The sequence below is a fragment of the Nothoprocta perdicaria genome, unplaced genomic scaffold (assembly GCF_003342845.1).
Source record: "Nothoprocta perdicaria isolate Ctin4 unplaced genomic scaffold, notPer1 scaffold_0, whole genome shotgun sequence".
Classification (NCBI taxonomy): domain Eukaryota; kingdom Metazoa; phylum Chordata; class Aves; order Tinamiformes; family Tinamidae; genus Nothoprocta; species Nothoprocta perdicaria.
Window position 1 is genome coordinate 10,151,792 of NW_020454092.1, and position 23,333 is coordinate 10,175,124.

The window sequence follows — 23,333 nt, forward strand, 5'->3', positions numbered from 1 at the left end:
GAAGACTCTGTGTCATTTTAAGCGTTCATGGATCTCTGCTACCTTACCAGCTCCCTTGGCCACACCAGCACTGGCAATAAACCCAGAAACAAGTTCTAGGCCTGGCCTTGCTGTGCCCCGAACCAGCCCTTACTGGAACGTGTGTCCCTGTGAGCACAACAGGGATGTGCCTATCTAGGGACACTTGATTATCCCACACAACAACCTCTTAAAGTGAGCAGGAGCCCAGTTACTACCAGTTCCCAGCATGGCCACTGTGTCAGAAACACGTCTACAGAAAAGCACGTCTGAAAGCGCTGGCAGATTCTTTTAGAAGGTTTAAAATAGTTATCAGCTCACTTGAGTGCAATGGGGCTGCTTCGGGGAGTGTTCCTGGCAGGGAGAGAAAGCACAGGTCTGTATTTGTACTTTCCACTGCTGTGTTCTAGGCACGATCCTGCAGGAACTGTACCGATTGCTACAAGCAGATAAGTGCGGATAGCTTCGTTCTCGCAAGCCAGCATTGCTTCTCCTTAAAGGGGAATCTCATCTCCTCATCTTCCCACACACCGGCAAGCTGTTTCTCACCAGAGGAAAGAGGGCATGCATTTTAGGACACATATTTTTCCAGATATTCTTGATAGTGGTAACTGCCTGCCTAGGATTCTGGGAGAATTCTTTCAGCTCCGAGAATTATAGGAAATAAGTAAATGGCATGAGAGAAAACGGGAATATACAGGCTGTGGCTGAATACAGACACGGTGATGATGCAGTGTGACAGCTCTTATCCTGAGATACAACTTGGAGCCTAGAGTGGGATGTGACCCAGCAATAAATCCACCATCAGGATTAAAAAAAGGGAGTCCCTGTGGCATGAAGTGAAAAAAAATCAGAACACACTTAAGAGAATGAACCGTTAGTCCTCACAAAAGCTGTTTTCTTCCATGTTTGCAACCTTGGCGCCGACCCTCTCACTCTGGTTGCAGCTTTTCTGTGGTTTTGGCACTTAGAAGAGTCTCGCCTGTGTTGATGCTCCCACTTTCACTAGCGGGAGCGCTGACCCCTCAGCCTTCCCCTCCAACAGGCACCTCTCCCCCATCCGATGGGGAGCTCTCTCCCCTGCCSCCCTGATGCTTTCCAGGTTTGCACCACAGTCCTGAAAGCCCACAAGGCTGGAGTGCATYGCCACCAGGAGACCCCTGGAGACAGGGGACCGTTTAACAGGCCAGATGAGGAGGGGAAAGAGATATCTTAAAAAATAGTTTGAACGGGACAATGCAAGGCACCATAGTTTGAGTTAACTTTAGATTTCAAGTGGAAGAGCTTTTGGCAGCCTGCCCAGATTCCTTGGCCTGCTGCCTACCAAGTCCTCGGGAGACTATTTTTATCATTATTTATTTATTAAGTTTAACTGTCTTGGGGCTGGACCGCAGACAGACAGAATCTAAAAACGCAGACACTCAATGGAAAGCTAGCTGGGGGGTAGGAGGAGAGGTTAATTATAATAGCTGGTCCTGTCTCACTGAAGAGCGAAAAAAAACTTGTAAGGGAGTTTGTGGCTTAACAGGCTTAAATTCTTGCAATTCTTTTAGGCACCACGTTGCCTAGAAGGAGAAGGTGCTGCCTCACCTGGCAGGTACATGTGCCCTTTCCACACAGTGGCAAAGCAGGCAACAGCTTCTGAATTCCGGGAAAGGTCCCTGTCTAGCAAGAACTAGGCAAGGATGCCATGAAAGCTGATAACCCACCATATCAAACCTGATCAGCAGGGATCACTTGTAAGGAACAATTTGAATCAGTAACTGACTCTCCATTACCAAATTATGCCACAGAGCCTCTTTGTAACTAAGCACTTAGACCTGCTTCTGCTATTAGGTAGCCAGTATTTTGCTAGTACCTTAAAGGATAAGACCTAAAGACATTCATGCCTTTCAGTCCTTCTCAACCTGTGCTGGTGCAAGACCAAAAAGGCCATATATCCATTACGAAGCCCAAACCACACTCTTTGCTATTTGGAGTATGCAAATCCAGCCAAAGCCACAAACAAAGCGGATCATTCCATAAAGCATTTCCAGATGGACCATGATGAATGAAATACAGAACAGCTACAGAGAGGTTTCCATCCTCAAAAGGAACCTGTGCATCTGATCTCTCTTAAGAATTAGGTCTGGGAACATGATACTATGCTAAGTAAGACTAATTCCGAAGCAAAATTACTTCACACTGAAGCAAATGCTTTCCACCCATGGGCTACAAAGCACTTCTATAAAAGCGAACATTATTCTGGGTTCCCATAGGGTAGCTGAAGCAAGGCGTGCAAGGCACTTGTCCAGGGTCACACAATACAATAGGGTATTGTCAGCTCTCTTTTGACCTTGCTTTTCCAGTGCTTACCTTGCCCTGTTGTGCTGCCTGGTCAGTGTGTTGATAGACAACAACAGGCTTTGTGGTCCAGCAGAGGCCTGTAAATCACAGCTACCAACCTGCCCACATCACACCTGGGCTGACTCGAATCGGGAGCTGGGGCTCTTGCGAGCACAACACTCATCTCATGCAGGACTAGCACATCAACAGCATGAGCTGGACAAGCATGACACAGCACCGAGCTACCACTGCCCTGCAGAAATCAGAGATTGGCTTTTGCTGCTACAGGACAGCAGTTTTTTCACAGGAGTACAGCATGGCTCATAGCAGTTCACACAGCTCATGTGATTCTGCATATTGCCTCAGCGTGATGCTGCCCTTTGTGTCAGTGGGATTTGCGGATGCAGACAGACTCACAGGTAAAATGATAACTTAGCGTTCTCTGGAAAAGCCAGGATATGTTTCAATTATCTGATAAATTCCAGGTCTCTCCCTTTTGCTCACAGAAGTCTGAGAACTGCTCTCCAGGCCTGGAATTTGGATGCCTCCTTAGACAGGACTGAATGATGGCCCAAACCAGTGTGATGCAGGACAAGATTTTAGCAACACATTACAGACTAGATAAAAAAATCCCACTAAATAATACTTTAATGTAGCCCAAGATCTATAACCCATCAAACATTATACACAACATCCTCTTTTCTCCTATTTAGAGGAGAACAAACTAGCAAGGACATTTCAGTGCAACATGCACACATCTCAAAATGTAAATAGCAAGACAGGAAAATAAAAAATGGATGCTCGACTGCTAATGATTCAGGCTTGTTTTATGTTTCCTTTGTGGCATTCTGCTGGCTGAGTCACTCTGCAGTGCATACTTGTTGAGGAGGCCTTCTCCTGGCTTCGCTCACCTGAAGCGTACCTCTCCCCAGGCTCTGAGGTTATACAACTCTACCCAGCGTGTCCTCGTAATGCTATACATGCTCAGCTGGGCAATAAGTGAATGCACGGATATATTTTAGGCTCTGTGCAATTGCAGTGATTAAGGGAAGAAAAATCCATCCTTTAAAAAAAGGATTTCAAGGGTAATCTTGAGACAGTTGGAACGGCACTCACATGCCACTTCCCATCTTCAGAAGCACTCCGCTAAACATTAACTAGATGCTCATCACATCGCTTGTGATGTGGTCTCTATAAACAGGCATTAATTTCCTCATCAGTTTAACTGAAGATGAGTTTGACACATAAAAAAGAGCTGCTGGAGACCAGAGGTTAATTTAAAGGCAGGGATCAAAACTTGGGTCGTACAGGCTCAGCCCTGTGCCCTGGACAGTTCATTAACCCTGGAAGCGTTAACTGCTTCCTCCTCTTTCACTCAGGARGTCAAACTCAGAGCCTGTTAGCTGGATGCATTAAATCAGAAATAGGCCCTCCAGGAGCTGCATTCAAGGCATAGTATCACCCATACTGAACTCACACATCCACTGAAAACAAAACAAAATAACAGTACATATATTCTGCCCTCCCCTACTCCTGTCTTGCCCCTGTACCATTTGCAATTATGTCCTCTCCCCTCGATCCCACATAATGTCAAATCCAGTCAGTTCCCAGATTTGGGTCTCCGCATGCCACAAAAATAGCCATGCTGCCACAACAAACCCCATCTTGGTGACTGTGCCTGGCCATGCAGGCTCATAGCATGCATTAAACCAGGCCAGACTGCATGCCCAGTGCTTAGAGCGGTGTTAGTTTTCAGGCCTTCTGTGCAAACGAGCCAGCAGTTGTTCTGGCACAAAAAGAAAGGCAAGAGGAAAAACTCTTCTCCTGAAGAGAAATCCCATCTGGTAGAGGAGAGACATGAGCAGCACTTCCTCCAACCCCTCCTTCAGACTTCACTGTGCTAATGAATCAGGCTTTTGCTCCTTCAGCCCTCAGCATCTCTGCCTTTTCCCCTTTCAGGTCCTGACCTCTTCCCTCTAGAAGAAGGCTTTGCAAGTAAAACACACCTTCAAAAAAAAAAAAAAAAAAAAAAAACCACAGAGTAAAGCCGCATCAAGCCTACCTTACACAACACCAAAAGACCCCTACAATTAGGATATGCTTATAACATGAGACCTTGTTCCTCCAGACTAATATCTCCTTACTTAACTGTTGACATATGCCACAGGGCAAGGCACAAGAAAGAAGCAGGATTCTGCACAAGRCTCTGCTTTCCTGCCTGCAGATTTCCTGACAAGATTAGACATTGTAAAACAGCCTGCAAAAGGAAACCAAAATGCACCTGCTCGGTCAGACCTGACTCATCTGCTGAGCCACACTAAGGAGCGACACACAAGGCTCATGCTCGCGGTCTATCTGTTCCTAGCAATTCTGCCCATGGAGGAAGGCATTATCATCCCACTGCAAAGTCAACTTTGCACCATGCCATGGACTTTGCCATGGACATGCTGCCTTTGCCAGCTGTTGGTGTCAGATGCATGCTGACCCTCCAGTGATAAASACTGCGAGCAAAGTCTGCTGTGTGTATAGTTATGCAGCAGATGGTTCCTTTAAAACAGAAAAGCTCAAGAACAAAACAGGACGCAGCCCTACCACCGAGTTGTTTGGTGAAAGTTTCCTACAATTTTTCCATTRTCAGTCCCAGCTGAGAAGTTTGTTACGGAGAAGTCACAAGCGAAAGAGAGGACGAACACGTGCATGCCAGGAAGCTTCAATAAGTGTTATTCCCAACATAAGATCCATGGCAGACATTCTCAGCTGCATCTTCAGAGCACCGGTCTCTGCTTCTCGCTGTCCCTTTTACCTCTACCCTCTGCTTCCAAGCCTCCTTGGATGCTTTCCAGCAGTTGTTACCTGCACAGCCTGTTGCTGGATACCCAATGCCCCAGTCAGGGCACCAGCAGTCTTGGGCAGAGTTGGCCTGTCTCRTTGTCCCATCTCTTCACACAACCAAGACTCTGCTCCCTCACTTGCTACCAGGCTGCTAACTCAGTTAGCTCATGAAGTAGTTGGGATTTTGCTCATCAGGCATCAGACAGCACTTCACAATCCACTTTAATTGCAAGTCCTTTGTAATGCTTTCCTTCTTGTTCAAGAGACAGAGGAAAATTAAASAATTGGCTGATCCAGTCTACATTACAATGCTAGTCCAGATATAAAGCAGTCCTTGCTTTGAAAAGAACAGAAATAAGTTTACGTTGAAAAAACAACAACCCCATGCAATGTCTCTCAGCTGCCTCTCCTCAGCTTCACGCAGCACCCTACTCACCTTCCTTGATTCTTTTCCAGGCTGTTCTGCTACCCCTTCCATACAGGCTGACAAGCCCCCTTCATCTCCCATCACTTTTGTTTTCTCTTCACAATCTCCTTTCCTGCCCATTTTCAGTTCTACTTCCCAGGCCCCAGCCAACCTCCACCCCATGCCATGTCTTATCCCACTTTCTCCCCACAACAAGCTGGATGTGGATGGCAGAAGAGAGACCGATGGAGAAGAGAAGGTAACAAGGAAGCAGGGTTGCAAGCACAGAATTAAACTGGGAAGCTCTAGCCCAACCAAGAGAATCCCCAAGTACCTGCTTTTCCCTGCACAAGACAGGCCATGCACTAAGTCAGTGCACTAAGTCAATRCACTAAGCATTTTCAATAATGTCTTAAACACTTTTGTACCTTAAGCACTCAGATTTGGAGTCCAATTCACCTTTTAAATATTTTGGGCTTTAACAGACTGAACCAAACATACTTCCCGAGTTTATTTTCTTTAATTTCTGGCAGAAGTCTGCCATTAGTCAAAGGTGCTCCAAGAAATTCTTCTGCTTTACCAACCAATGTCTAATGTTGATCGCATATGTGATCATCCTGCTATAGTATGCAAGACTGGTCAGGCAGCTCGTGCTTATTCAAGTGCAGCTACGTTCAGAAGCATGACTGAGCAGTAGTAAAACGAGAAGCCCACAAACTTATTATTTATTCTGCAGTAGTGGCTAGAGGCAGGAGGAGGCAGTCACACCATCTAGTCCATGAAAAAAAYGCTGTTTAGAAAAATGATAGGGAAAAAAAAAAAAATGGAAAGCTTGCTAGGAACCTAAGCCCATCTTGCTTTTAGATGCCTAAGGTAACTCAAGGCACTAGATGAAAGAATGGCTTTGGAAAAATGTGTTTTGTGGGCTTTGTAAAAATAAAGATACAGCAAACAAGGTTTCCTTTCCTCAGTCACCAAGATATGCAGACCAAAAAGCCAAAGACTCCAGGAAGCCCTAAGCATTCCCCTTGGGCTGTAAGGTAGGTGGGTTAAACCAATCGGCCCCACGCGCACCATGACAAGTATAATATGCTCAATAATATACCCAAGCCCCTTTTTTCGGGTATTGTCTCTCGACTACAGCTAAGATGGACACTCTGCATGCACATTCAGGAGGAATAGATCACTTTTCTTGTCATGCCATTCAGAAGTACCCCAACTTTTAAGAGAGATTCTGCTGGCTCAAGGGGCTGATCAAATGAATAAAAGCTGGGATCAGACACACAGCCACTGAAAAGGCCTACAATGCCATCTCCCATATGCAGAGTAAGGCAACTCTAAAGGAACACAGTCATTCAGGCAGAATCACATTGTTCCATATGTTTCTTCCCTTAGGGCAAGTTAGCACCATTTGGGAAGAAAAGGGRAAAAAAAAAACAACAAGAAACAGAAGACTTATAGGAAAAGAAGCTATGTTTAAACAATTTCCCAAAACAAACACTAACTGCAAGCCAGCACAGCCCAGCGAGGCCCAGCCACTGTTTGCTATCACATAGTTTCACAGAACCATTTAAGGCAGATGCTAATAGAGCTGTGCGTGCGATGGCCACAGAAACACTGGGAACAAGAACCAGTTGAAAGCCCCGTTATGGAGAGAGGTGCCAGSACAGTTTCCTCAGCCCCTGCTGACAATGCTTTATTGTTTTTCTATAACGCTGTTTTGTTTAGGGCCCTCTTTGGAAATTCCATGACGACACATATAGCAAGTGCCAGMATGGATGCATGTTCTCCTCCTGTATTGTTTTCACCACTATTAATATTCCACCCCCTAAAGTCTCCTAAACGACAGTCTCTTCCATATGTTTATTGCTTCATGGAACAGCAATACATAGTCCTTTCCTTTCCATTTTTCTCTCTCTTTCTGTCCCCGTTCCTCCCCAAAGCCATCCAGTTCCTTCATGTCAGTGCTTTTTAAGATTTCAGAGCCAGCTTGCAAACTGCCACAGCCATGCGGCTTGCACACCCCTTGTGAACTCCCTCCTCCATAGTAAATCACATAAGGCAGCGTTCCTAAAGACACAAAACTAGAYTTGATGCATGTTTCTGTTAAATAAAAAAAATTAAAAAAAAAAAATAAAATAAAAAAAAAACCATGCAGCAGAGTCATAGTGTAGGAACTCAGCACATTAACATTAGGAAATGCGTGTACATTCATGCAGGCTAAATAAAATCTCCCCAATCCTCAGCAAAGCAACACTTGACCCACAAGGATGGAAGGACGGAAGACTGACCCATATTTCAGTTGTCTTGATGATCCGCGAAGCCTAAGAACAAGGCTCTCAAAGTAACACTATTCACCCAGTGCATCATCTTCAGTGCAAGTGTCTTCTGAGGTAATTTTTCTTTCTGAAGTGACTAGAAGGACCAAAGCTGGACGTTACCCTCKTGTCGCCCATGTCCATTCAGAGTGGACGAGCAAACAATCCTAATCCAACACAAAATAGCTTCTATCTCAAAAGAGATGTTTCAGCAGCTGGAAGCTCCCTATGGAAATGCATGTTTGGAGACACTCTGCAGATATCACTTGTTAGGCATTCAAAAAACAAATCCAGGTGGGTGGTCCATGCTACAAGATGCTTTGCTGTAACAAGGAAAGCTACACAAGGAGGCCTACACCAAAACACATGATCAAATTTATAAGCTCCACATGCACTTCTGTACCCTCCTTTTACTGTCAGTATATCAGAAGGTCTCTTCTAGCATGAAACCCAGAGCTTTTTCCATAATTGGTCAGTATTCAGCTGCCAGTTTGTTTTTCCAGACATTTCCTATCTAGTCTCCTGCTCTACAAATTTTCTGGAGCAATTAATATTCCAGTTAAGATGCGTACCATGCAACTCCACATATATGGAGCTTATACATGTTCCAGAACATATACACATCAACAAAAAAATCAAATGTAGTCAGAGACAAACACTGTGTACTGCAGATATCTTAAGACTGTTATTGCTAAGATGCCTAAATCAAAAAGATGGATAACAAGAATTGTTCCGAAATTTCTCACCTGCATTTTCCTTTGCCAGATGATGAAACTTCCACTGTAATTCAGCAGAAATCACTCAAATATTCTGCTGAAAAGCAGCCAGAAACTGAATATGATAAAGCACTTCAGAGAAAGTCAGCACTGGAGGTCTGTTAGGCCAAAGTGCATCGTGTTGAGCAAGTCATAGCCTGACTTCRTAGAAATACTTTTGTGTTTCCTCTCCAATGCTGGTAGCAGGAGCAGGCAAGTGGGCCAAGCAAGGCAGCAGAAGAAAGAGGCAGAATGCCAAAGGAAGCCTGAAGCAAATTAAATATCAGAAGGCAGCAGGTTCCCTTGAGACTACCTGGTTGCTCTTTTGGCAGAGAAGGAAAGCAAGCYATTAAAGAGCGAGAAAACACCTGTGTTGACTTCACTTGCTGCACCAATTCCCATGCTGGGATAACAAATAGCTCTTACATGAAGTGCAAGAGAGCAGGTGCTGCTCTAATCCCACAGAATAGGGGAGGCTTCCAAAATAGCACTTGCTGAATGATGCTCTCACACACTCTACTTATACCAGAGCAAAATGGAGGGAGTTGGGGCAATGCCTGTTTCTGATCAAGTTATCCACCACAATTTGTCTAAAGCCTGATGAGGGAACCTTTATCCAGACTTCTGAAGACACTCAAAATAAATATAAGCAAAGCTTGAAGTTTTTTACTGAAGTAAAAGGAGGGATCAGCTACTGAAACAAACTGCTCTCTTCTGTCTCTTTGGCATACGGGGCAATGAAGATGCACTTGCAGCTGCAGGTACCTTATGCAACCGTCTCTCCTCTTGTCAGTGGGAAATAACATTTGATTGCTGTCAGCAGGGCTCAGCCTAGCTACCCACACATGCACAGCACAGCAGAAAAATCAGTGCCAGCAGCAGGAACATGGAGCTACGCTGCCTGACACCTCTTCCTACAGCTGTTCACATCACCGAGGAGGTAAGAGAGCAAGCAAACAGCAAAGCAAGATTGGGCTGCAGGTACCCAGCCRGTGAAACAGCCATGCCTAGGGCCACCTTCTCTCCTGTTATGGAGGGCTTCATGAAAATGCAGCTTTATGCCCTTCCATCCAACACAGCCTGAAAAGTAGCACACATCCCTACCAGAATGCACCTCCAGCTGCATCTGTGTTGGCTCTTGCTGCTGCTCTCCCGTAGACATTGCCCACCCTTCCAGTCTGCCAGCTCAGGTGAGGACCTGTGCTCCCTGGCCCGTCTTAGTCCAGACTGGCATAAGAGCATCTCCTTTGCTGAGTTTGAGGCTCTGCTGCACAAAACCAAAGCCTTGGTGATCAATTATTATACTGAGGAAGGAGAGAAAATGCACATCTCACTACTAAATATTTATAGMATTTCTTCCCAAGGGCTTTTTCAGGACCTACAAAGGAGTCAGGTTGGGAAGAGAGACACTGCAGATGCATCTCCCACCAGAGTGTCTCTGAAAAGCACGCGCTGCAGGGTGGCTAGTATAAAACAGATGCTTTTCAGTAATGTGGGGATTGATCAGTGTAAATCAGTCACTATTGTTCTACACCAGCTGTCCCTTCATACAGAAAAGCCCTGAGGGAAGTTAAAGGCACTCTGCAAGCTGCCGGGGGGAAAAAAATATATTTTTGGTGCTAGGCAGAACACATTTAGACTTCAGCTCATTTCCAGTGGTGATAAATAAAAACTAGATAAGGCAATGAAGGACTAAGGTATAGTTTGAACAGAGGCAAAATTCCTATTAAATCTGAACGGGACAGGGACAAGCAGAGGGAAGAAGAGGTATCCAGGCAATTAAGATTCAAAAGCTCAAAAAATTCAGCCCAGCAAACTGCAGCCCTACTTACAACCACTGTGCCAAAGGCACCTTTCAGTATGAATTAGGGATTTTTTTCTCCATACTAAAAGGATATCAATACTTTCTCCCACTCCACCCTGAAGCAAACCCTATGTTTCCATCAGCAAGCCAATGTAGCAATGCCACCTGCTTGAGCAGAGCATCCTACTTCTCCAAGAACCTCGAGGCTGGGCAGGCAGAGGGGCTGTAAAGATCTCTGCCCATGACTTTTTACATACATGAGATGCAGTGATGTCACAGGAAAGCACTGGCTGAACCAGTGCATAGAGTATTATGAGTGGCTTAAACATAAGAACTTAAGCAAGTGAGGAAAGCTCTGAAGTAAAGATTTTTCTCCTGAAGTGACAATAGTGTCACTTACCACTTGAGTGTTTAACAACTTCAGTTCCTAGGCCTACCTGTTATTACAGGATCTAACTACGGACACAGCTCCTAGGGAATTAGCAACAGAAATGTTCTTTCTCAGCTCCAACCAAGAGGCCAAGTGCTTTGAAAGCAAATCTTGCCCCTGTGTGAGGTGAGCAGGGAGCAGTTGCTGCAGCCCCTGGCACAGAAGGGGCCATAGCAAGGAGACACTCATGACCAAGATCCTGAGAAGCAGCTTTGGTAACAGGGTGAAGGACAGGCTAAACACGACAGATAAGCTACTCTCTTGGCTCTGGCCCTATCACAACTCACCTAAGGCCTTGCCAAAGGGGTAAGCACACAGAACAGAGGGTGACACTATCTCTGTTTAACAGAAAGCAGCAGACATGAGCAACACACAGGGTACAACTAAGTGCTCCCAACTTACATGGGCTAGAGTGTCTTACCCTGAAGATATTACAGTAAAGGTTTATGCAGAAGAGTTCATCAAAATAACCTGAGCAAGATTTGTTAAACCTGTGTGAACACTCCTCTTTGCAAGTGTGACTTTGATTCTGTTTRCTCTGAGAGTGAATTAAATATACTGGATCTTATTTGCATCAAAATGAGAGTAAGGCCTTTCCAGCTGTGGACATCAGTTTCTATAGCAGCACAGATAGACATAATACTCATTAGTTACCTCAGTTAAGGAAAAAAAAATTGCAACCACTTCACTTTATCTAATGAAAGACAATATTTTGGAAAATATTTTTGGAAATACTTCCTTAAATAAGTATTCACAGCTATTTCCATGATAGTTGCAAGAGCAGCTTTAGAGCTCCTGAAGTAACACTAATGTGTTAATGAGTCAAGAGTAGGGTTAATAAAGCGCATCTGTCCAAGACAGCCAAGAAGGACCACACACTGAAATGGAAGTCACCTGTGAAAGGACATCGAGTATTCAAGTTTATTGTTTGTACTGCAGTAGAAGGCCTCGTCTCAGGCCATGACCCAGCTATGTCAGATGTCGTTCAAATTCATTTTTTCTTACAAATACAGAGGGAGAACTGCAGGCTTCAAATGGAGTTTTTGGGGAAGTAGAGAGAAGATAAAACAAGGTAACTAAAAGGCAAYTTCATGAGGTGAGGAAAGGAAGTTAGAGAGTCCCAGTCATGGACTTCTCTTCCCTGTTACATGCTCCTCAAATCCCATCCAGGCTCTTTAAAAATGAACAAAGTCAGCATCTTTGTGATTCCTAAAGCACATATGCACAGGATTTTTTTTAGATGGATGTGTGATTAGGACTTGCCACAAACTGTGGAGGCTGACTTACCCTTGTCTTGATGTTGTGGGATGGTGAAGCTGACCTCAGGAGATAGCCTTCAACCATATCATCACCAGTAGCTTTCAAAAGTTATCACTGCACTTACCAGGCTTATCAGCACTTGCTYGGGCACACTAGCATAAGTAAGCAGATACAATTCATAATTTTATTCCCACATTTTTCTAGCTTGTCAACAGCCTTGCAAGTTTCTCAGCTATGGGTGTAAAATCACTTGCATGTGCAGCAGCTATTCGGCAGTGCTGTCATTTACTGTTAAAAGAGTTCAGAATAGAAAACAAGAACAGAAAAGTGCCATATTCAGCTACAGTTAAGAAGGCAAGAACATAATTACGCAGTATGAAATCTGGGCATGATGTCAGAGTCCCTTCACAAACTAACATGACCATCTGCATTATGTCTTAAGTGGAAGATACCACCCTGAGCAGCAAATTACCCCAATATGTTCCATCACCAGGTGTTACGATCTTCTTTCAAAGGGGGTGAGTGGAAGAGACTGCTTCTTCTGTTCATATTCAGCTCAAACATCATTGCAGATTCCTTTCCCAACAGACAAATACTGTGCAATTCAGTATTTAGCTTCCTCCCCTCATCCCACACCAAACGAGCAGAAAGAGAAAACCTCAGGACTGCATTAAATGATCGTCATACTCCTTTCTGGCTTTAAGACCCACAGACTTCAGAGCAGTGGCACCCACACTAGTGACCTATCTCATATTTAACAGCTTTAAAGGCTGTCAAGAYTGATGCATTTTAACTAACCAATCTCCTACCACACTGCAAGGTATACTCCTTTCTAGTACCACACAGCATTTTGTCCTTTCAAGATTATTAGTAACCACCTACCCGAAGAAAAGAAATCCCATTCAGTTGGAAACATCATCTTCATTAATAATGCATTCCTCGGTCTGCTCATTTGTGCAATTCTGTGCATAAATCCCCATAACATCAAGCCAGAATATGGACAAAGCTGCTGTTGGGCACCTCCCAGCAAACGGAAAGAATTCATCACTCAGCAAGCCTGTCTGAGTAGCTCTGTCATCTGTGGGCTGACTGGCAAGCTGACTGTTTTTAGAAATACTGATTTGAGTAGTCCCTTACCACATCGCTAGCTCTAGGAATTCAGTTTCCAGAGATCGGTACTTGTGGCATTTACTCTAGAAATGAAGACGGAGAGAAAGAGCTGTGGCTTTTTGTGAAGAAGAAAATACAGCCAGGGAGCCATCTGCATTAGAAATGTCTTAGGACAGTTTCTTGCAAGCAATGAAACAGCAAGTTTTATACAAGCTGCAAGCACATTTAAGGAATAAACAGTTTGTTCAAGTTGCTGCTTTGAGTGATGCATTTCYAGTGTCTTGGGTGGGGGGAGCTATTCATATTCCTCCTCTGTTGCATTAGCACAGGGCTTTGCTTACTGCCTCAGAGATGCACTCCAGTACTAGTGGAATGTGTATGTTAAATCTGTAGCATGACTTTAACTCACAACTCTACCCCTCCCAAAGCCAAAGTTTCCCAGAAAGAAGGATGATAGCTAGGGCAGTGTAGCACTGTAGAGATGTATTTGCCAGAAAAACCAAACAGAACAAAAAAGAAAAAAAAAAATAATATTCCATCTGAAAGCTTAAAATGCAGAGGAATCAGTCACAGAGGCAGGATTCAGGCTACCCTGAAATACGCATCTTCTGGTACCTTTGCTGATGACCACATGCTGCACTAATGCTATCACAACAGACCATCCAGGTAACTTCTTAAACACACAAAAGTGATTTGTGTTCTCTATGTCCAGGGAAGACAACAAGGGTAGATCCCAATTTCATGATGGATATGGAGAAGAAAGTACATGAAGGTATTTTATTTGCAGAACAAAGAAAGCTATAATGAAATTTTCTTTAGCAAATGCTAAAAAAAGAAATCCTAGCTAGTATCAGTAAGGCGAGCCCAGCAGTAGGAGGGATTTTGTCAGTGATGCCAACATTATAATGAATTTTGAAGCTGTGGGGTTTCTTGCCACTCATAACTGAGTCACCTTTGCAGTGCAAAGCTGGATGTGCCTGGTTGCAGTAGCCCACAAGCTTGTCCAATTATTGGACTAAGGGGCCAGAGTTTCCCAAATGTTGAAATGCAAGGTTGGGTACAGAAGTTAAAAACAAAGTTTTAAATTGTTTTAGTGCATTTTTAAGTGTCAGAAAAGGATCATCTCACGCTAAATTCCACTGCAAAWCTGTTGAATGTGCCGTTCTATATTTGCCAATGATGAGGCTGGCAAGACTTATCATCATAACATATCAAATGCATATTTTCTTGGTAATGTCACAGGTGCTAAAAAATCATTGACTTGGGCTGACAACCATTTTGTGTTTCATCTTATTAAGTGCTAGAAATTTCCATCTTTCCTGCAACAATGTGAGAACATTTTGGGTTCAAGAGACATTTGAAAATTCTTGACTCTTTCTCACACCCCCTCATACCTAGATTATCTTTTCTAATCTTTGGGGTTGTGTTTTCTTTTACTCACGTGAGATTTCCCCTTGGGTTTTTACCTTGCCTAAAGACTCCATGATAATGAACTAATTTAAACTTCTGGCACCAGAATGGTATACCTCGGGTAAAGCCAAACAAACAAAAAGTATCATCAATTTAGAAATAAGAAGAAAGCATCCCTTGAATGCAAGATATCACAAGTTAAGATCGCTAGGCTAGACTTCAGAAGCAGGGAAGGAACTAACACCGACTACACCCCACATCAAAACACAGGACTCACGGGAGATGAAAAAAAGTCACATACTAGTTATACAGGAACCCCACCCGCTTCCCAGAAGCTGTGAATCTTTACATTCCTCTCACACACTTTGTCAGTATCCTACCCCTCTGGGCCACAAAAAAAGGCATGTGGCAAATCATGTACTACCTGGAAGGCTCTGGCAAGACTGGCACAGACCAATTCCCTCTTTGGTTCATTTTTTTGGGTATGTCTTATCTGTGCAAGGTGGCTTGTGAATGCTATCAAAAAAAAAAAGCAGACAGAAAGATAAGGCTTGCCCAAGGCTAGCAGAATTTGGAGTACGGTCTTCCACCTCCCCAAACAAAAGCAGGTGTGTTTTCTGAACTGCACCCAACTGCAGAGGGGAAAAAAGTTTAAAAAAAGTAAAGGAGGACAGGAACTTGTCAAAGCACAGATTTTCAGAAGCCACTAGCAACTACAGGACAGAGCGTTGCACCACACACATGGAAACTGCTGTCAAAATATTTTCAATTTTTACCTGTCAGTGTCTCAACAGCTGCTGGAGACTTTTCATTGTGCGTTGTGCCAGGACAGGAGGAAGATTCTGTTGATTTGCATAGCAGATGAGAGCAACATCCCATATCAAAATATAAAGACAAAACCACTTATTCCCAAAAGTCAGTGTTTCAGCTACTGAAAGGGCCAGGAAGTTAGCAATTCTTTCAGTTTTCTTCTTAAGAGAACCTGTGKTATATGACTTAAAGATTAGCTAATTGAATACAAATTTAATGCATTGGGAGAATAGTCTGATGCCTAAAGTTCACATTCCAGCTGGGCAAGGTCCCAGTTTTCTTCCTTTCTGATTTTAGCAGCACTGTCCAAACAATAGCTAACTCAGAGAGGGTAAAAAAACCACAGCATTTATGATCATTTATTATCACTGCAACTGGTTCAGATTCTGAGAAAACAAAATAAGCTCCAGTGAGTCTTTAGCACTAGGATCATCAGCATTTGCTTTCTACAGCAATTCAGATTTATGTCTCATCTGAATGCAGTTAATAATGAAAGAAATGCAAATAAGACATCCTGCTTTGAACAGGTCTGTGGCCGAGTTCAAGGGTCACATTTGTGTCAAACCAAACTATAGAGCCAGGACACGTAAGGACAGATCAACAATTGCTTTATAAGATCAGAGCCCCCAAAGCTATCGTTCTGCCTCACAAACCCTGATGCAATGTGCCAACGTTTTGCTGAAATATCTTCATCCCCCCCAGAAATAAACAGAACTAGCATCCCCTGCTTTCTCAAGCATATCATAAAAGCGCCTAGAAGGACAAATCTTTTGCTAGAATTAGTGCATCTGGAACAGCAATGAACCTGCATCATCCTCACCGAGTTTCATACCCAGTTCACTGAGTTCTAAGCCAGCTGCAAGACCGTGATTTTTACMACAAGACTCAGTGAAACAAGTTGTTTTACCCAAACAACAAACATCACAAATCCAGTAACACGGAGAAAACAGACACACAACACTCAGTAAAACCAATTCCACTAAAAATTATTGGTACCAGTGATTATTTCAGTAAAATAGCTGACATATGTGGGGTAAGAGAAAGGAATAAGCATAGGAGTAAGGTTAGGGGGCAGGATCATTGGGTTATTTAAGATATAAGAAAGAAAAACAGATATGCCTTTATAAACCTCAAGCAACACATGTATTCCCAAGAGATATAGGCAATATTTCTACTGAGGACTAATTGATATACAATACCTCAGGGATTCATTTAATTCCGTCTATTACAGAATTACACTAGGGAAGGCAATTAGGAGTGCAACAGTTGCTAAATGCTTCTGGATGCCTATTTTCCCATACCAAAGGCCGCAAATCCTGGACTTCTACTGCCTTAAGTCAACCTACAACTTAGACAAATTCTTCARCTGTCACTTTTGCCAGAGGACATCTAATTGCATTAGCAGTTCTTCTGAAATCAGCATTTATGTAGAACGGGATATTAAGCACTATCCAGCTTATCCAGCACCAGAGCTCATGAAGCTGAGGGGCTGACCATCAGCTCTTAAATGAATGTTACTCAAATCTGCCCTCGAGGTRGAGGTTAGCAAGGCACATAGCCTGTAAAGAAGCAACACATATATCTGTATTTCAACTGCACATGTCCCTTTATGAATAAAAGAAACTACAAACTATGAAAGTACATTACAGTGACTTCAGTAACACATACTTGAGTTTGCTGGTTTCAAAATCACTTATTACTACATGCCTTAAGCATGCTGAAACTGATACGAAACATACAGTTCCATTTCTCCTGCTAYGTAACCAGCTTTTCATTGAATGATAATTAAATTGCCTCTAAAAAGCATCTTTATGAAATGGCAGAAAATATCCACAAGACACAAGCCAATATCCCATTACTGTAAAAGGTTGTTTTTAGCCTAGCCAAAATGACAATGTTTAGAGAAAGAGAAAAACTACCTGCATTTTCATAGCAACGTCTTCCTAGATATAGTTAATCCGAAAACACGACCCTGAGAGAGCCACCATGCAGCTGTGGCTCAATCACACATGGAACTGACAGGGAGAAAGGCCAACACATCCAGAGTGCTCAGAAGTGAAGGTCGAGGAGTATTAATGTAATGTTATGATGGAGGCGTATGGAGAGGTGCTGAGCAACGACGAGCTCGGCATCGGGAGCCCTGAATCTGAGTGCCAAAAGCAAAAGCTGTGTTCTTGGACAGCTGTTCAAAACTCTGCTGTTTAAAACTGTTTGYAGAAGATTTGCAGTAGTAGTTGGGGAAGAAAGAGATGTTAACATTTCAGTTTCTCTTTCAGTGGCCTTACAGACACAAGACAAAAAGGAAAAAATGAAATCTCAGTCTTAGCAGTCACCCACTCACAATGAGTTAATAAACTACAGAGGCTTAACTAGACCCTTGAACAAGGAACCTCAGAAAGTTACAATAAAACAGGTTTGGATGGGAAAATAAGACTAAATCTAACCTCAGTCCATGAGGTTTGTTTGATGTTTGTAGATTGCATTCTTATCCCTTACTCTTATTCCTCCATTCCCTCCCACACACAATCCTCATCCCTTTTTAACTCTGATTCAGAGCCCAATAAATTCTCTTGTGAAATTCCCTGCCCCTTAGCCCCCAGTCTTACAAAAATGCCAGCGCTTACTCAAGACTATCTGTGCTGAGGGCAATAGGTCTACTCACATGATTTAAGTTAAGCATCTGCAACCCATATACTGCAAGTTCTTCCCATATGTCTGTACAGAGTTTGTGGGCCAGCTAAGTGGGTTGCTTCTACTGGAACATAAATTAAATCTCAGTATCACAGTATCATCTTTATTGTGAATGACAGACAGATAAGAAGTATAATATCATTAAGTAGCATATTCCTATATACTCAGTTAAGTMTTACTCTCATTAACATGTAAAGTACTTTTCACATGAATTCTGGAGTCCACTGTATTTTCAAGGCCTGAAAGGGCATCACAACCATCACATGGGAAAGCCTAGCCTAAGAAAAGGTATGTACTATACATAAAGAAAGGAAGGCACAGAAACGTGTGAACTGAATCACATTTGAAATCCAAACTTTCCCAGAATAACACAAGGACAAAAAACATAACGACAAATTCGCTCATCCTCCCCCATATAAATCTGGAGGTGACCCCTGCAACATTAATATTACAGGTACACTAGCAATCTTTATACAGTCAAAGCTGTAGTTTGAGTTGTGTTACATATTTAATAAGTTCTGTTTCCAGCAACAGTCTTGGGATAGAAGTATTAATTCTCAAAGAAGATTTTTTTTTTTCCTCTCCTTCCCTCCCTCACCAGTGGATACATTTGAAAGCCTGACATATAATGGAGCAAATCATGTTGATTGGAATTGATGTCCAATTGGGACAGAAAATGGAAGAAGCCAAAATCACTGCCTGTCCCTGACGAGGCTTGCACAGGAAGCGAGCATAGCTGCTGCTTCTGCCGAGGGTACTCTCAGCACCGTATCCTTCTCAGAGACCTCAGACTTGTCAGGTTAGCAGAAAGAAGCCAGAGCCTCCTTTGAAAGTCCTGTGACCCAGAAGAATTACTAAAAAAGCAGTTCAGTCAAATCACCTTTATTCCCATCTGCATACCAATTCCGAAGCAGCTAAGAGTCTTTACCCTTTTGTGAATCAAAGGCAGAGGGACCTTCACACTTAACGATGCAAGCCTGAGTAGTGTAAGCCTTGGACAAGAAAGTCTGATAACAGAAAAGTCTAGCAGTGCTACAAGCAATGGAATTCAGACAAGAAAACTACGTGTCCTTAGCAAAGGAATCCTACAAGTTTCCTTTCCCCAAAGGGGACACAACCAAGAGCAATCCCATCCTCTTTCCCTAGAGAAGCAGCAAGGATTTCAGCAGGCTCTGGAGACTCATAAAAGTGCTCAGGAGCCTGTAGAAGAGTCATCCAGTTTATTAAGAATTTTAACAGTTCATTTCAAGAGCGTATTATTTTTCCAGACTTGGAAACAACCGAGAGGAGATTCAAGGAGAAAAAAAAACAAAACAAAAACAAAACACACACACAGAGAGGAACTCACTTAAGAATTATGGTTAGAATAAGGACGGGGTACAAGTTCTAAGTAGCCTTTCTTCTGTGAATGCTATGAACAAAGAACCATCTGGTCACAAACACAAATTCACTATCCACTCCTGGCCTACAAAAACTAGCCTGATGAAACTACCAGAGTGAAGTCACTGAAAACAAACTAACCCCTCCTCTTGATTTAAGTGGTCTCCATCCACCTTTGCCGAGGTTAGTTTGAAAGGAGCAATAGGGCTTATCCGCAGCAGTGGGGCAGAGCCGAAGGAAAGCGATTTCCATGGCAACGAGCTCCAGCCCCCGTGAGAGGGGCCTGGTGGTAGCTGTGAGGCAACATGCTCCGCAGAAACAGATTTTTCTATCACACAGCTACAGACAGCAGCTCGCGTGCATATGCAAACATACATGGAATTTGATTCCTGGCCTTAAACAACAACACTAATTTCAGTAGCAATAGGGGCTGCATAAGGATCTAGAACTTTGCATTTGAAAACAGAGCAAGAAGACTCCCAAGAATCTTCCTTCGTTCCTAAAGATCTCCTTCCTTAACTGAGCTCTTATTCACAACCTGCAGTAAACCCCAACATGATCAGGAGAGGCAAACAACCGAACTGATGATACAGTATTCACAAGTCGCTGCATCATCTGCTGCCCGTCTCACCTTTGACAAGTGCATTTGTAAATCTTAAMCTTTGACAAATTGTGCTGCTGTGCTTGAAAAGGGAGAGAGGTCTGGTGTTCTGAGTAAGTAGCTGGGAGCCTGAGCGTGTCCCAGATTCTCCGATGACGGAGTCAATGACTTGGCTTCTGAGATTTAGACTTCTTCCTGTTAAAATGTACTTATTACTGCTTTCTAATGTAAGAGTATTTCATGCACACATTAGTATCCTCAGAACTGAACTTTGCTTGCATCACTTGTTTTGAGTCTTCTGGCCATAATCCTGATGAGTTTGGCTTTCGTATTTAAGAAAGCACTATTGAGACACACTCAGCTGCACGGGACAGCTCTGTTTATAAAGTTAGGAACACGCACAAGGCTTTGCAGAATCAGAGTTCCAGTAAGGAAGAGCAGAGCACATTTGCCAACTTTTCCAGCTGAAGCAGAAAAACGATAACCATTCTGTTTACAGGGCATGCTGTGCTGGAAGTCCACATACAAAAACAGATATCAGGCACAGAAAAGGTATGTCAGTTTATAAGAATATTTGTAACAAACTTTAAAAATAAAGCCAGAAACTATCCAAGCAGGGTTAAGTGAAGAGAAGAGAGAATGGGGAGGAGAAAATAGACAATTTTTTAAAAATAAATAAAAAATAAGAATAATTTCAGGGGATGTTCTGTAGCACAAAGCAGCGACAGCCCAGATCTAATGAAGTTTTATTTAAAAGAAAGCCTAGAACTTTTTCTGACACTGCAATAGTGGAAACCAGAACAGTTCAGAAGTACTGAGGCTTACGTCGGCCACGGCAACATGCAGTGCTCTGTTTGACACCGCATGCGGGAACTGTGAGCTACCAAACACCAAATTCCATAAAAATACAASTACACACAAGCACCACGGCTGACTTGGTGATAAGCCTCATCCTTACTCAAACCCCTGATCTTCAGAGCTACAACAATTACCATTCAGCTACAGTGTTTTAAGTCAGTGGTTTTCCTACTGCCAAGGTGTCTAAGCTTAAAGCACATGACCCTCAAGGCTGCTTCCTTTGCTTGGAAGAGTGGCTCCTTGTTTTACTGTTTATACAGACATAGTAATTAAAAAATGCACTGTAATGCAYTCAATAATAGCCTTATTGTTCCTGAGAACTGAGCTGCTCTGCTTGAACATGATATCACAATTACTGCTAAATAACCATCTGCGTTTATACTTCTCACTTTTCTGCTGGCCGAATTCTGGCTCAACACTCAGTTCGGGCTTCTTTACCGTGGATATTTCCAGCACATCTCAGAGCAAACACCCTCCTTTTAAATCAGCAGCTTATTTAATGTTTATACGGAGCACACTCTCTGATGCCTGGGCAAACACTGCACTGGCACTGAATTCAGGTTCCAGAATTACACGTGAGGATAACCTCTACTAGGGAAAAAAAAAAAAAAATCACAAGACCTTTTTCCCCCAGGTTTCCCGGTGACATGGCAGCGAGCGCCAATGCCATTCCACAGGTGTGCTCAGCACAGAGCTGTTTACACTAAACACAACCCAAGGGCATCAGCAGGGCTGGCTGACGGCATGCTAGAGCGGCACTCACTAGAAACCAGTAATTATTATTATTATTTTTAATGTTCAGCGCCTTAATGAAAAGCAGCAAGGAAGAAATACGGCAACTCTGGAGCAGCAGAACTACAGGCTGGGCATCACGTTGAGCAAAACCCTGCTTAGCATCAGGCAACGCGGGGTCTCGACTGAAAGCCTCTGGGCACCAGACAGGCCCGTAGAGCTCAGTAAAACCCCTCTCCCTGCTCCGCAAAGCGAGGGGCTACCGAGCGCCCACACGGACGCGCCGGGGTCTCGCCCTACCTGCTTGAGGAGGAACTTGTCCTCAGCGTTGATCTTGAGGGAGACGGCCAGGTGGATGGCGGAGAGCACCACGCCGCTGATCACCGCGGCCCTCATCCGCACYGGCAGCAGCGTGTAGATGCTGTAGATGAAGAACACGGTCCACCAGATGCCCTCAGAGGCGCTCCGGGGCGACACCAGCAGCACTCCCACCACTTGCACTGCCAGGATCACCAGGATGACCGAGTAGCACGCCAGCCACATGTGGTCCTGGTGGAACTCGTTGCGGTTGCACACCATGCACAGCACCACCATAAGCAGGATGGCCAGGGAGAGCACCACGACGTAGGACACCTCGTAGCGGCCGTGCACGGCGTGGAATATCAGCATGACCACGCAGACCAGCACCAACACGGCCATCAGCATGGTGAGGCTGCTCTGGTTGAGTCGGAAGAAGTAGCGTTGGTAGAGACGCTCCAGCTTTTCCGACTGGAACTTCTTGGACCTGAAGATCTGCAGCAGGCTGCTGCAACAGCTGCCCATGGAGAAGGCCGCCTCAGAGTCCCCCTCGTCGCCGTCCTCCTCCTCCAGCTCCTCAATCTTGGCCTTGATGCGTCTCTCCTCCAGCCCCAGCTCCACAGAGCGGGGCCGCACCTCCCCCTGCTCCCCCAGCTGCCGGGGGCTGGCATCGTTGGGGGCAGCGGGGGAATCTCCGCCAGGCGCGTGGCGGGACCGATGACGCCGGCTTTCGTCACCGCGCTCCTGCCAGGCGGATTTGGACCTGAAGCTCATCATCCTGCAGCCGCTCTCCCCACGGCTCCGGCTCGCCTGGGGCTCGTAGTCTTCCTCGCTCCTCCACCTGCTCGCCATGCGGGAGGCCTTCTTGCCCGACGCGCGGCTGGGGGGCGGCGGGTAGGAGTAGCCATTGGCCCGCGCCTCCGCTTCGCCCCAGGCTGAGCGGTGCTGCTCGGCACCAGCCCAGGGCGCCGGGCTGCCGAAGCCCGGGGGGCTCACGCTGTTGGACCGGGACATGCCCAGCGCCAAGGGGCTGCAAGGCCAGGGGACCAGGGCACGGGGCCGGGCAGGGAGGAGGCACAAGTCCAGGGCGGGGTGGGGGGAGAAATTTGGAGGGGGGCACTCTCGGTACGAAACTCCAAAAGAGGAGGAGAGGGGGGAGCAAAAATTAAAAAATAAAAATAGAAAAAATAATAACAGCAAGAGCCCGGGAACGCCCCCGACGCAGCCCGGGTGTCCCCCGAGCCCCGGCGGGGCCCTCAGGGCCGCGGCGCCATCGCCGCCCCGCGCTGCTCCGAC

General features: G+C 44.5%; 1 protein-coding gene across 1 annotated transcript in view; it reads right to left on the minus strand.

The window, feature by feature from the left end:
* ADCY5 (adenylate cyclase 5) overlaps positions 1-23,051 on the minus strand; it is a 202,131-nt gene extending 179,080 nt beyond the window's left edge. The window contains exon 1 of the mRNA XM_026054275.1: positions 22,041-23,051. Coding sequence (XP_025910060.1) covers positions 22,041-23,051 — 1,011 coding nt within the window. The remainder of the gene's footprint in view (positions 1-22,040) is intronic.
* Positions 23,052-23,333: the final 282 nt, after the last annotated feature.